Source organism: Piliocolobus tephrosceles, chromosome 4, assembly GCF_002776525.5.
Source record: "Piliocolobus tephrosceles isolate RC106 chromosome 4, ASM277652v3, whole genome shotgun sequence".
Taxonomy (NCBI): Eukaryota; Metazoa; Chordata; class Mammalia; order Primates; family Cercopithecidae; genus Piliocolobus; species Piliocolobus tephrosceles.
This window is the reverse complement of record NC_045437.1, coordinates 150,467,722-150,482,513: the sequence shown is the minus strand read 5'-3', so window position 1 is coordinate 150,482,513 and position 14,792 is coordinate 150,467,722. Positions and strand designations below refer to the sequence as shown.

Below are 14,792 nucleotides of genomic sequence, written 5' to 3'. Positions count from 1 at the left end.
GTGGTGGTGGTGGTGGTGGTGGTGGTGGTGGTGGTGGTGGTGGTGGTTGTTTGAGGTGGAGTTTCACTCTGTTGCCTGGGGTGGAGTGCAGTGGTGTGATCTCGGCTCACTGCAGCCTCCACCTCCTGGGTTCATGTGATTCTCCCACCTCAGCCTCCTGAGTAGCTGGGACTACAGGCATGCGCCACCATGCCCAGCTAATTTTTTTGTTTTTCTTTTTTTTTTTTTGTTTTGAGATGGAGTTTCACTCTTTTTGCCCAGGCTGGAGTGCAATGGCGCGATCTTGGCTCACCACAACCTCTGCCTCCCAGGTTCAAGCGATTCTCCTGCCTCAGCCTCCCAAGTAGCTGGGATTACAGGCATGCACCACTACCCCGGCTAATTTTGTAGTTTTAGTAGAGACAGGGTTTCACCATGTTGGTCAGGCTGGTCTTGAACTCCCGACCTCAGGTGATCCACCTGCCTCGGCCTTCCACAATGCTGAGATTACAGGCATGAACCACTGCCCCTGACCTTTTTTATATTTTTAGTAGAGACAGGGTTTCACCATGTTAGGCTGGTCTCAAACTCTTGACCTTAAATGATTCATCTGCCCCGGCCTCCCAAAGTGCCAGGATTATAGGCATGAGCCACTGCGCCCGGCCGACCATGCTTGCTTTATAAAGCAAGTGATATGTAATATAAAATATAAATTGGATGGTTTGGAGAGTCCATGTAAGCAACTGATGTACTTCATTTACTGTTATCAGAAAACATTAGATGTGGCCAGGCACGGTGGTGCACAACTGTAATCCCAGCACTTTGGGAGGCCAAGACAGGCAGATCATCTGAGGTCAGGAGTTCAAGACCAGCCTGGCCAACATGGCGAAACTCCGTCTCTACTAAAGATACAAAAAATTAGCTGGGCATGGTAGCATGTGCCTGTAATCCCAGCTACTTGGGAGGCTGGGGTGGGAGAATTGCTTAAACCTGGGCAGTTGAGGTGGCAGTGAACCGATATCATGCCAATGCATTCCAGCCTTGGTGACAGAGTGAAACTCCATCTAAAAAAAAAAAAAAAAAAAAAACAAAGGAAAACATTAGATGTTTTAGGCTATCCTCTCCTATTAAAACATTAAAATCATTTGAAAAAAAATATGAAGCTTTCCAGTTGTGCACCTTACCGTGTATCATCTGCCTCTAACACCTATTCGTGATGCCTGCTAATAAACAGATGCTTATTAAGAACCGAAAGAATCAACTGGCCTCGGTGGCGCATGCATATAATCCCAGCACTTTGAGAGGTTGAGGTGGGGAGGATCACTTGAGCCCAGAAATTCGAGACCAGCCTGGGTAACACTGACCTTGTTTCTACAAAAAATTTTTTAAAAATTCAGCTGGGTGGTGTGGTGGTGCACACCTGTAGTCCCAGTTACTTGGGAGGCTGAGGCAAGAGATCAAGGCTGTGGTGAGCCATGATCACGCCACTGCACTCCAGCCTGGATGAAGGAGTGAAACCTTGTCTCAAAAAGAAAAAACCCTGAATAAATAAGTAAATTAACTGTGTTGTTGTTCTTTTAAGGTTAAAAACGACAACCAACATCAGCCATGAAAGATCCAAGTCGCAGCAGTACTAGCCCAAGCATCATCAATGAAGATGTGATTATTAACGGTCATTCTCATGAAGATGACAATCCATTTGCAGAGTACATGTGGATGGAAAATGAAGAAGAATTCAACAGACAAGTTAGTTTTTTGTACAAACATGTTCTTTTTCATAGTCCATTCTGGCCCTCAATATGATTGTACTTGTCAGTGAAATGTGTTTATCTTGTCCTTTATGTATGAAGTATGTAGATTGATGTGCCATTACTCCTACTTACTTGGCTGCTGATTACTACCAGGCTTAACTGCTTATGGAAATAACCTGGGAAGCTTGTTTCAGGGTCCCACCCTAGAGATTCTGAATCAGGAGGACGAGGGTGGAGCCTGGAAAACTTTTTCAAAGCTCCCAGATGGTTCCAGTGAGCAATCAGATTTGGAAACCACTGCCTTACACCAGTCAGATTGCTGTTACTGTGAAAGTCAAGAATTTAGGAGTCAGGAGTAGACAGGCACAGAAAAAAGTGACAGGCATCTCTTTTTACTTCTTCCCTGCCACTCAGTGGAAAAAAGAATGTTCTACTAATAAAAGTAAAAACCTAGAAAAACCCTAAACAGATCTTCGCAGGTCATTATGGTAAGCATTTTTTTCCCTTAGCACAGAAGCAGAAAAGAAAGTGTGACCTTGTGCCTTTAAATGGTTTAGTTCAGGATATTTTAAGCCATTCCTAGTGATATCTACCAAGTGTGCTACAAATTATCCTTTATTATAAATCTAGATAGAAGAGGAGTTATGGGAAGAAGAATTTATTGAACGCTGTTTCCAAGAAATGCTGGAAGAGGAAGAAGAGCATGAATGGTTTATTCCAGCTCGAGATCTCCCACAAACTATGGACCAAATCCAAGACCAATTTAATGACCTTGTTATCAGTGATGGCTCTTCTCTGGAAGATCTTGTGGTAAAAACTTATTTTTCATCTTTTAAGACCTAGTGCAACTTTTGCATAAGTGGAAAAGCCAGTTCCCATCTATTTAAGAATTCTGCATCTTCTTCCCCTTCAGAAATTGTGCTGCTTTTGGCTGGGCATGGTGACTCATGCCTGTAATCCCAGCACTTTGGGAGGCTGAGGCAGGTGGTTGACTTGAGGTCAGGAGTTTGAGACCAGCCTGACCAACATGGAGAAACCCCATCTCTACTAAAAATGCAAAATTAGCCGGGTATGGTAGCACATGCCTGTGATCCCAGGTACCCAAGAGGCTGAGGCAGGAGAATCTCTTGAACCTGGCAGACAGAAGTTGCGGTGAGCCGAGATTGCACCATTGCACTCCAGCCTGGGCAACAAGAGCGAAACTCCATTAAAGATATATATATATAATATAAAAATTGACCGGGCATGGTGGCTCATGCCTTTAATCCCAGCACTTTGGGAGGCCGAGGTGGGTGGATCACCTGAGGTTGGGAGTTCAAGACCAGCCTGGCCAACATGGTGAAACCCCATCTCTACTAAAAATATAAAAATTAGCTGGGGTGGTGGTGCATGCTTGTAATCCCAGCTACTCAGGAGGCTGAGGCAGGAGAATCACTTGAACCTGGGAGGCAGAGGTTGCAGTGAGTGGAGATTGCACCATTACACTCCAGCCTGGGCAACAGAGTGACTCTTGACTCAAAAAAAAAAGAAAAAAAAAATACAAAAATTAGCTTGACATGGTGGCGGGCACCTGTAGTTCCAGCTACTTGGGAGGCTGAGGCAGGAGAATTGCTTCAACCTGGAAGGCAGAGGTTGCAGTGATCCGAGATCGTGCCACTGCACTCCAGCCTGGGTGACAGGGTAAGACTCTGTCTCAAAAAAAAAAAAAAAAGGAAAAAGAAATTGTGCTGCTTTTTACAATGGAAGCAGAGTCTCATGACATGGAATCACTTCTGGCAACACTGTGGAGCTAGTCTTAGATGGACTTCTAGCCCCTGCTTTTAGTCCTGATGTTGCTCTAGGGTACTTAAATGTCCTAAAGAATTAATAATTTAAACACACACAATATTATCATGTTACTTGCCTATACAAAAGTAGCTTGATGGAGAAGTTTTGCTCTTTAATCTTGTTTTGGCTGGGCTCAGTGGCTCATGCCTGTAATCCTAACACTTTGGGAGGCTGAGGCACATGGATCACGAAGTCAAGATTTCGAGACCAGCCTAACCAACATGGTGAAACCCCGTCTCTACTAAAAATACAAAAATTAGCCGGGCATGGTGGCACATGCCTGTAATCCCAGCTATTCGGGAGGCTAAGGCAGGAGAGTCGCGTGAATCCAGGGGGTGGAGATTGCAGTGAGCCAAGATGGCGTTGTTGCACTCCAGCCTGGGAGACAGAGCGAGACTTCTCAAAAAAAAAAAAAAGAAAAATTGGGGAAGCGGGGAAAATTGTTATAACTAAACATCAGCACTGGAGTGAGAACTGGATGGGTCCACTGAACTAATCTGTACACCATAATTACCTATGAAGCATTAAATACAAAAATCAGTTCTTGAGTTGCATCCCAACATGCTCAGTTGTCTGGGCATGTTAATTTTTTAAAAGTACTACAGAGGATTTATTTTACAGCCAACCTGCCTGAGTTTGGAAACCATTCTTCTAAGGGATGGTGTAGAGAGCACTGAAGTTTATACATTGTGGTATAGCCTTTGTTGCAGTAAGTGATGGTAACCCATTTGAGCAGCCGTATGATCTAAATTTGAGCAGTCTGTGCGGTATGATTACTTACGGCTACATTAGTCTCTGTAAATAATCCCAGTTACCCTGCAGAGTAACACTCTTGGCTGAGCATAATATATAGCTTTAATCGGGACCCAGTATAATTCCGTAGTACAGAAGCTGGTTTGTTCTTCTCAGTCTATGTGATACTACTTTGTTTCGTTCTTATTCTTCTGTCGCTCCCAAAAGATTATTCATTTAAGAACACTGTGCCTGGATGTGGTGGCGCATGCCTGTAATCCTGTCACCTTGGTAGGCCAAAGTGGGAGGATCACTTTGGAGTTCGAGACTAGCCAGGGCAACAAAGGGAGACCCTATTTCTACAAAAAGTTTAGGTTAGCTGAGTATGGTGGCACCAGCCTGTGGTCCCAGGTGCTCGGGAGGCAGAGGCTAGAGGATCACTTGAGCCCAGGAGGCCGATGCTGCAGTGAGCTGTGATTGTGCCACTGCCCTCCAGTCTGAGCAACAGAGCGAGTCCCTGTCTCAAAAAAAGAGAAAAAGAATGCTGCTTTTTTTCCTTAAACTTCACACTTTTAAAGTATAGATACATTATTTCCCTTGCTGGAAGGGAGAATATATCCTGTCCAAAGAAACTGCTATGTATAAATTACGAAACTAAAATTATTTCTTCAACATGATGTTTAATATTATGCATTAGTCTTGAAGTGATGTAGGGTCAAATTCAACGTAAAAAGCCGTCCAGCATACCTACATTTCAGGCCCTGGAACCTGTCCTCATTTCTTTTTATTTTTATCAACTTACAGTCTAAAATACCACAGAGGAAAATTTCTAGCTATTCTTCCTAGATGCTGACAGGTCTACTTAAGAGAGTAAAGATTTAGAGATATAGCACAACATTGGTACGAGTCTCTAAGACTCAGACTTTGGCCCATCTCCCCCTGCCCGCGGCATTTTTTTTTAACTGATGCAAAAAATTGAATCCCAGAGAAAGATGACTTATCTGAGTTTACATAGAAGTTAGTTAGGGGCAGGGCTGGGATTTCAGACTTAGGTCTTCTGGTTCCCCATGTCGTTTTCTTTTCCTGTTATATACCACGCTTCCTGTGGGAATTAGAAGATGGCAATTGTAGAAAAACAACTCCACATTTTTAGTGAGAGGATTCTAAAGTAAAAATAATCCATCAACAACTTTAATCATAATATCAACACTTGTTTAACATGTTTCCTTGGTGTTTAGTCTTTAAAGAAAGCTACATACCATAGTTTGATTAACAGAATTCCTTGTTCAGTGCTATTCCTTTAATTTATGTGAAGTTACTGGATTTCTGGTTACACTTAAGCAAACTGAATTTCAATTCCTACTTTCTCTTTAGAAAATTGATGTAATTTAGGCCGGGCACGGTGTTCATGCCTATAATCCCAGCATTTTGGGAGGCCGAGGCAGGCAGATCACGAGGTCAGGATATCAACACCATCCTGGCTAACACAGTGAAACCCCATCTCTACTAAAAATACAAAAAATTAGCTGGGTGTGGTGGCACACGCCTGTAGTCCCACCTACTCGGGAGGCTGAGGCAGGAGAATCACTTGAACCCAGGTGGTGGAGGTTGCAGTGAGCCTAAATCATGCCACTGCACTCCAGCCTGGGCGACAGAGCAAGACTCCATCACAAAAAAAAAGAAAAAATTGATGTAATTTGATATGATGTATAGCTTACATCTGCTTCCTCCTTTTTGGGGTTTTTTGGGGTTAAGTATAGTCTTACAGACTGAGTTCTTTTGTCTTTTTTTTTTTTTTTTTTTTTTTGAGACAGAGCCTCACTCTGTTGCCCAGGCTGGAGTGCAGTGGCGCGATCTCAGCTCACTGCAAGCTCCGCCTCCTGGGTTCACGCCATTCTCCTGCCTTAGCCTCCCAAGTAGCTGGGACTGTAGGCACTCACCACCATGCCTGGCTAATTTTTTGTATTTTTAATAAAGATGGGGTTTCACTGTGTTAGCCAGGATGGTCTCGATTCTGGCCTCGTGATCTGCTGCCTTGGCCTCCCAAAGTGCTGGAATTACAGGCGTGAGCCACCACACCCAGCCCTTTTGTCTTTTTTGTTTGGAAGATGTTTTTGCATGAGGATCTAGGTTGAATTAGTACCTGAAACTGTGTTAGTGAACTTGCTTTTTTATGTGCTTATTTTCCAGGTCAAGAGCAATCTGAATCCAAATGCAAAGGAGTTTGTTCCTGGGGTGAAGTACTGAAATATTTGAGTAGACGGGGCCCTCTTTTGGTGGATGTAGCACAATTTCCACACTGTGAAGGCAGTATTAGAAGACTTAATTGTAAAAGCTCTCTCGTCACTGTGTTACACTTATGCATTGCCAAAGTTTTTGTTAGTCCTGCATGCTTAATAAAAGTGCTGAGACTGTTATTAAGTAAAAAGCTGTCAAACACTTACTGAAAATAGAATTGGCCCCATGGCTTGATGTGAAGACAGCAAGGAAAGAAGCACCAGTCAAGTTGTGAACAAGCACCAAATTAAAAGACCTAAACCTTACTAAATTGTCTTTTTTTTGAGGCTAAACTGGTCCCTTAGGGTTAACTAACGCTTGTTAATGTCTAAACTTTAAAATCAGTAAATTTAATTTGAGTTTCTACTGTTAAGCATATTTCTCAGACTTAAATTTGATTATGTCCCCATCAAAAAGAATCTCCATTTTATGAAGGTCTGTTAGTCAATTAGAGATAATTTGTTATAGACAAGTATGTCATATTACTGAGGCTATAAGGTAGTCAGCAGATGAGTGCCAGTCCAGGCTTTTCTGGTACATTATTGTGTTAAAAATACTGAGTTATAATGTTACATCTGAGGAAGTATGTAATTTGAAAATTGTAACTTCTAAGGGATTCACTGCATCATAGCTCTGCGTGTATAGAGTCTAACATATGACCAATGCCAACCCATAACCCAGCTGAACAAAGATACTGTAACATTATGATTTGAGTGGTGCTTTTCCTTGCTTTGTTAACCATCACAAGAGTCTGCAGCACAACTTTTCTTTTAACAAAGCTAGAACAGTTTTGGCTTCTTAAACTTCATATTTGGGTAGGTTAAGCTGCCATACGTGTTCAGTGTGAATAGTGTTTAAGTTGAAAATATTGTAAAAAAATTATATTTTTTCAAAAATATTTAAAAAAATAAATAATAGTAGAACTGAGCAGATGGTTGTGTTTATTGGTGCTGGAATGTACTGTAGTGGTGTTACTCACTTGAGTATGGGCCCAGTGCCTCAGGACAATCTTGCTGGCAAAATGTGCTAAGATTTCAGGCTTTGTTAGATTCTAACAAACAGGTATGTTGTTATGCAAGTATCTGTCCAGAATACAGCAATAGAATAACCCCATTGCCCGTCCTTGCTTCTTAATCACCTCAGATTTCAGTGCCAGTGGAATCCTAGATAGTCATGTAAGAAACTTTATGGCTGACCAATATGATGGTGACCTTATTCTAATAGAACCTCTATTGTTTTTTGTTCTTCACAAGGGCTTTTCTTGAGCTTGTTGAAGAAGATTAAGAAAGTCATATAGTCAGTTCTGACTCACATTCTTCTGGGAGTGGGGGGAGGTTCTTTGGTGTGGGCATGTGTACCCCAGTGTGTGGTTGGTTGGTTGGTTGGGTTTTGGAGACGAAGTCTTGCTCTATCGCCCAGCCTGGAGTATAGTGGTGCAATCTCAGCTCACTGCAACCTTCACCTCCCAGGTTCAAATGATTCTCCTGCTTCAGCCTCCCAAATAGCTAGGATTACAGGTGTCTGCCACCACACCTGGCTAATTTTTGTATTTTTAGTAGAGAACGAGTTTCACCATGTTAGCCAGGCTGGTCTTGAACTCCTGACTTCAGGTTATGCACCTGCCTTGGCTTCCCAGAGTGCTGGGATTACAGGCGTGAGCCACCACACCCAGCCTTTATTTATTTATTTATTTATTTATTTATTTATTTATTTATTTATTTATTTATTTATTTATTTTCAAGACAGAGTCTCTTTCACCCAGGCTGGAGTGCAGTTGTGCAATTGTGCAATCTCGGTTCAATGCATCCTCTGCCTCCCGGGTTCAAGCGATTCTCCTGCCTCAGGCTCTCAAGTAGCTGGGGATTACAGGCGCCTACCACCACGCCTGGCTAATTTTTGTACTTTTTTTTAGTAGAGATGGGGTTTTGCCATGTTGGCCAGGCTGGACTTGCACTCCTGACCTCAGGTGATCGCCGGTAAGAGTAAAAATTCTCGGCTGGGCGCGGTGGCTCAAGCCTGTAGTCCCAGCACTTTGGGAGGCCGAGACGGGCAGATCACGAGGTCAGGAGATCGAGACCATCCTGGCTAACCCGGTGAAACCCCGTCTCTACTAAAAAAAATACAAAAAACTAGCCGGGTGAGGTGGTGGGCGCCTGTAGTCCCAGCTACTCGGGAGGCTGAGGCAGGAGAATGGCATAAACCTGGGAGGCGGAGCTTGCAGTGAGCCGAGATCTGGCCACTGCACTCCAGCCTGGGGGACAGAGCGAGACTCCATCTCAAAAAAAAAAAAAGTAAAAATTCTCGAATGTGGCTTCTGTTGGGAAAAAAAGAAAAAGCGGCTCTAGGCTGGGCACAGTGGCTCAAACCTGTAATCCCAGCATTTTGGGAGGCCGAGGCAGGTGAATCATTTGAGGTCAGGAGTTTGAGACCAGCCTGGCCAACATGGTGAAACCCTGTCTCTATTAAAAATACAAAAATTAGCTGGGCATGGTGGTACATGGCTGTAATCCTAGCTACTCAGGAGGCTGAGGTTCATTGCTTGAACTGAGGAGATGGAGGTTGCAATGAGCCAAGAAGGCGCCACTGCACTCCAGCCTGGGTGACAGAACAAGACTGTGTCTCCAAAAAAATAAAAGGGCGGGGTGGGGGCTCTAACCAGACTTCCTGGATGTGAATCCTGTGATCATGGGCATGTCACTTAACCTTTCTGTACCTTCCTTTCCACATCTCTGAAATGGCAGTAATAACTGTCTCTGGATTATGTGAGTAGTTAATTTATGTAAGTACTTAAGACATAGAAAGTCCTGTTTTAAGTGTTATTTTTACTATTAAGGAGTCATCTAGGCTAACCTCTCTTTTTGGGAACTTTTCTTGTCTGTCTGGGGGAACATGCACATTGAACCCACGTCAGTGTTTAGTAGAGAGCCAGGCATCTGCATTACATATAGTGATGGAAGGTTTCCGAGCATCAGCTGCCCATGCATTCTGAAGCCCTAAGGACAAAGGATCACTTCATTAGGGCTTGTACAGGTATTCTTTTAGGATAAAGGCATCCTGTTTTAGATGGTTTTAATTTTATGACATTGTTGAAACAAAGCAGTGTATATGAGAAGATTTTTCCTATTGTGCTGTATTTCTCAGCATTTTCCATATCGCATATCAAAGTGATACTTGTCTAGCATACTGAAGTACAAGAATGAGGCTGCCCATGGCTGGGGTTCTTAGCTCAAAAACTAATTGGCCCAGATTCTGCCCAGGTGTCTGGAAGGCTAGAGGATCTGCATTTCAGCATACTTGTAGCCTCTTAGTGGCCCACACTAATTGGGAAATTCTGCTCTTACTATGAAATGGTAAAGGAATTCCACCCAAAATCTGTATATTGACTTTTTAACCAGCTCACCTTCTCTTTGAGGACATTCAAACAGTTTACAGGAAAGATAACTGAGTAGTTTGGTTTTTTTAGATGGAGTCTCACTTTGTTGCCCAGGCTGGAGTGCAGTGGCACGATATTGGCTCACTGCAAGCTCCCTCTCCCAGGTTCATGCCATTCTCCCGCCTCAGCCTCCCGACTAGCTGGGACTACACGCGCCCGCCACCACGCCCGGCTAATCTTTTGTACTTTTAGTAGAGACGGGGTTTCACCGTGTTAGCCAGGATGGTCTCAATCTCCTGACCTCGTGATCTGCCCGCCTCGGCCTCCCACAGTGCTGAGATTACAGGCGTGAGCCACCGCACCCGGCCAAGAATGTTTTGATTATTCAACCCTCCCACAAAAACCATAGACACATCCTACCTTTCCTGGAAATCATTTTTCAGACCTTGGTGCACACAGATGCAGTTTCTATATTTTCTGGAGTGTCTTCTGGAATTGCAAACTGATCTTTTGAACTTGAAGAAAATCCTTTGAAGACTGGACAGATAGGAATGTATTTCAGAAAGGCAATTCTTTTTACTATGCCCATCCCAATGGGGAAATCATAGCTCTTGAGGCTGGAAGACGTGTCACTGTTGGCATGAGCCCCAGCTTTCCACTGTATCAGACCACGCTCCTCTGGGCTACCTGGAAGAGGACAGTGGGGTCATTTACCAAGGCCAGCAACCCTCAGCCGCCCCCACTTTCCGTAACGCACTCCTAAAGCAGACTTCTGGAATCAAGTATCTTTCTTAACTATCATTTGGTCCTAAAAAGTGGCTGAATCTATGGTTTCTGACCTCCTAATTTGGCCAGAGCTCTGAGGAACACTAAAGGATACTAGTTATAATTAGTATTTATTGTATAACTACAGTGTGCCAGGCTGTATGCTAAGTGCTTTAATTTCATTATATTGTTTTTTCAAAACATACCCCTGGGAAGTGTATAGACACCATTGTACAAATTTTTATTTTATTTTATTTATTTATTTATTTATTTTTTGAGACAGTCTTGCTCCGTTCCCCAGGCTGGAGTACATTGGCGTGATCTCGGCTCACTGCAACCTCCTCCCGGGTTCAAGCGATTATCCTGCCTCAGCCTCCTTAGTAGCTGGGATTACAGGCATGCACCACCATGCCCAGCTAATTTTTGTATTTTTAGTAGAGACGGGGTGTCACTATGTTGGTCAGGCTGGTCTTGAACTCCTGACCTTGTGATCCACCCGGCTTGGCCTCCCAAAGTGCTGGGATTATAAGTGTGAGTCACTATGCCCGGCCTATACAAAATTTTAAGATGAAGAAAGGGACAAAAATATTGTCAACCTAAATCTGAGTGTGTGGGGTAATGTGTGTTAGGCCCATAGGGACCGAATCAGGCCCAGATTGTGTTCTGGGGGTAAGGGAGGCATATTTTGAAACACTATAATCAGTATTAATATTTCATATTATGATTCCGTATGTGAAAAACTCATTTTTATAATACAAACTTCAGAAAGTCAAGCTAAATAAAATCTTTGATGGAGGTAGGGATACACCAAATAATTTTTTTTTTTTTTTTTTTTTGGAGACAGAGTCTTGCTCTGTTGCCCAGGATGGAGCACAGTGGGTTGATCTCGGCTCACTGCAGCCTCAGCCTCCCAAGTAGCTGGGATTACAGGTGTGAACCACCGCACCTGGCTAATTACTGTATTTTTAATAGAGATGGGGTTTCAGCATGTTGGCCAGGCGCCGGTCTCAAACTCCTGACCTCAAGTGATCAGCCCGTCTTGGCCTCGCAAAGTTCTGGGATTATAGGCGTGAGCCACTGCGCCTGGCTAGTAATTTTTATGACTAGGAATTTTCCCTCAGGTGGGGCAGCGTCACATGAGATCTCAGGTTTTCACAAGAGGGCTGGGATCGACAAAAGACTGAAATACTATAAATCTAGCAGAAGGAGTGGGGATTTCCACTTGCTGGCCGCCCAGGCTGAGAACAAACCCATGAGTAGCACAAACCAAGTTATGTTCCAAAATCTCACAGGAGAGGGCACTGAGGGAAGGTGAAGTCCCCAGGGAAGACTACCTAGAAGAGACACTGATTGATTGGGCTTGGCTGTACAAAGGGCACACACAGTGGGCAGAGTAGAGTGGGATGAGCCGTAGGTGTGGTGTAGGACTATGTTCCTGGTGTCTGATTACCTCACACCACTGCCAAGACATACGTGGCAGCCAGCCCAGAGGTCCGTCTAGCAGACCAGTCAGCCTGCCCACTACATCCCAACCTTCAGTGCCTTCTCTACTTCTCCAAGCCCCCTCCTTTTTCCTAGGCCTCACCCACTCTCCCTCATCGATAAACCCTCCCAATAACTCCAGCCCAGCTTAATTGACTTCATTGCTTGCTTAAATCTAGTTTTACCACCTATCTTGTGCCAGGAGCTCCTCTACACAAATTGTTACTGACTTAACACTTTTTGGCATATCCTCCTCAGTGTCTGATTCAGGGCCAAGCTGGTAAGCTCTAGCAGCACGTGCTGAACTAAACAGACTGCCTTCTAGTTTGGACTATGGATAGGTAAAGACGAAGAACACCCCGTCTCTACTAAAAATGCAAAACATTAGCCGGGCGTGGTGACCGGCGCCGGTCGTCCCAGCTACTTGGGAGGCTGAGGCAGGAGAATGGCGTGAACCCAGGAAGCGGAGCCAAGATCACACCACTGCACTCCAGCCTGGGCGACAGAGCGAGACTCCGTCTCGGAAAAAAAAAAAAAAAAAAAAAGCAAGTGCAAAGTGACCCATCCCCAGCAGGAAGTTAAGGACTGGAAAAGGCTTTTGCTATTCCATGGTTAAGGACAGGGTTTTGAGCCAGCTAGACCTTAGTTTGAATCCAGATTGTGTGACCTTAGGCAAGTGACTTAACCTCCCTGAGCTTTAGGTTCCTCAGTGTATACTGAAGACTGCTGAGCTTATGTGGCATGACACACGGGATGACAGTTGTGATGCTCAGGTGGGTTGAAAGGTGGGGTATAAGGGACTCAGGCAGTTCTGCAGCCGTCATTAAGGATGACCGGATAGCTTGGCCACCCAAGTCACAAAGAAGCCTCTTCATGTACAGATGCCTACCCAGATGCTCTCCATCTCCTCATATCCCCTAGGCACTGAGGCTGCCACTTGACTGTCTCAGGCCCATACGATGGTCTGTTCCAGCCCCAATCTAGCATCCTCTAAATGGGGAGGGGTGAGTACCATGTTCAAATACCCACCCATCCATCGAAGGGACAGCTGCGACCAAGAGCACCCTGTGATTCTGCCTAAAATCCTATGGGGAACCCTGGCCCTCCTCTGTCTTCCCCAACCCCAAACCACCAGCTGTGCAGAGACAGCCTCTACACCTATGTTATATAAATATAAACACTTCGATCTTCAGACAGAGGGAGGAAGACAGGACCTGTGGCTGTGATCAGGCCGGTAAGTGACGGGATGGAGGCCCATCGTCTTGCTGCTACCGTCCCTTATGTCCCTATACTGATGCAATCATTAACTTGCCGTCTCCATGGAGCCTTCCCCAGTCCTGCAGCCCAGGTCCCCTGAAACCCTCCAGCAGAGGCAGTATGGTGCATTGGATGGGACACAGGCCATTGACTGCGTCAGATGGATGTTATTAAAAATTCCAGATTTAGTGAGATGGTATATAGCATGCACTTGTACTCTGAGCTCCTCAGGTGGCTGAGGCAGAAGGATTGCTTGAGTCCAGGAGTTTGAGGCTGTAGTATGCTATGATCACACCTGTGAATAACCACTGCACTCTAGCCTGGGCAACATAGACTCCCATCTCAATTTAAAAATAGAGGCCAGGGCCGGGCGCGGTGGCTCAAGCCTGTAATCCCAGCACTTTGGGAGGCCGAGACGGGCGGATCACGAGGTCAGGAGATCGAGACCATCCTGGCTAACACGGTGAAACCCCGCCTCTACTAAAAATACAAAAACTAGCTGGGCGAGGTGGCGGGCGCCTGTAGTCTCAGCTACTCGGGAGGCTGAGGCAGGAGAATGGCGCAAACCCGGGAGGCAGAGCTTGCAGTGAGCTGAGATCTGGCCACTGCACTCCAGTCCGGGCGACGGAGCAAGACACTGCCTCAAAAAAAAAAAAAAAATAGAGGCCAGGCGTGGTGGCTCATGCCTGTAATCCTAGCCGAGGTGACTAGGATTTGGGAGCCCAAGGTGGGTGGATCACCTGAGGTCAGGAGTTTGAAACTACCCTGGCCAACATGGTGAAAGCCTGTCTCTACTAAAAATACAAAAATTAGCTGGGCGTAGTGGTGTGCGCCTGTAATCCCAGCTACTTGGGAGGCTGAGACGAGAGAATTGCTTGAGCTCAGGAGGTGGAGGTGGCAGTGAGCTGAGATCACACCATTGTGCTCCAGCCTGGGTGACAAGAGCAAGACTCTGTCTCAAAAAAAAGAAAAAAAAAATAGAGGCCAGGTGTGGCTCACACCTATAATCCCAGTACTTTGGGAGGCTGAGATGGGAGGATCACTTGAGCCTAGGAGTTCGAAACCAATCTTGGCAATAAAGTGAGACTCCATCTCTACAAAAAATTCAAAAATTAGCCGGGCATGGTGGCATGCACCTGTGCACTGGTAATCCCAATTACTTGGGAGGCTGAGGCAGGAGGGTCACTTAAGCCCAGGAGTTTGAGGCTGTAGTGAGCTATGATTGCGCCACTGCACTCCAGTCTGGGTGATAGTCTGAGACCCTGTCTCAATTAAAATATATATCCCAGATTTGTGATGTTTTAATTTTTTTTTTTTTTTTTTTTTTTTTTTTTTTTTTTTTTTTTTTT

General features: G+C 44.8%; 2 protein-coding genes across 3 annotated transcripts in view; one reads left to right on the top strand and one right to left on the bottom strand.

Moving 5' to 3' along the window:
- The window catches only part of PAIP2 (poly(A) binding protein interacting protein 2), a 28,038-nt gene extending 20,545 nt beyond the window's left edge, over positions 1–7,493 (top strand). Inside the window, exons 2-4 of one of the 2 annotated variants that reach the window (XM_023195239.1) lie at positions 1,562–1,725; positions 2,361–2,540; positions 6,480–7,493. In XM_023195239.1, the coding sequence (XP_023051007.1) occupies positions 1,588–1,725; positions 2,361–2,540; positions 6,480–6,536 (375 nt within the window). In that variant the 5' untranslated portion in view covers positions 1,562–1,587 and the 3' untranslated portion in view covers positions 6,537–7,493. Of the gene's footprint in view, positions 1–1,560; positions 1,726–2,360; positions 2,541–6,479 lie in introns of those variants that run through there. The other variant, XM_023195244.1, reaches the window with a different exon arrangement.
- Positions 4,950–14,792, bottom strand: part of SLC23A1 (solute carrier family 23 member 1) — a 19,476-nt gene continuing 9,633 nt past the window's right edge. Inside the window, exons 15-16 of the mRNA XM_023197894.1 lie at positions 10,360–10,626; positions 4,950–5,391 (exon numbers count right to left, since the gene is read on the bottom strand). Of these exons, the coding sequence (XP_023053662.1) occupies positions 10,379–10,626 (248 nt within the window). The 3' untranslated portion in view covers positions 4,950–5,391; positions 10,360–10,378. The remainder of the gene's footprint in view (positions 5,392–10,359; positions 10,627–14,792) is intronic.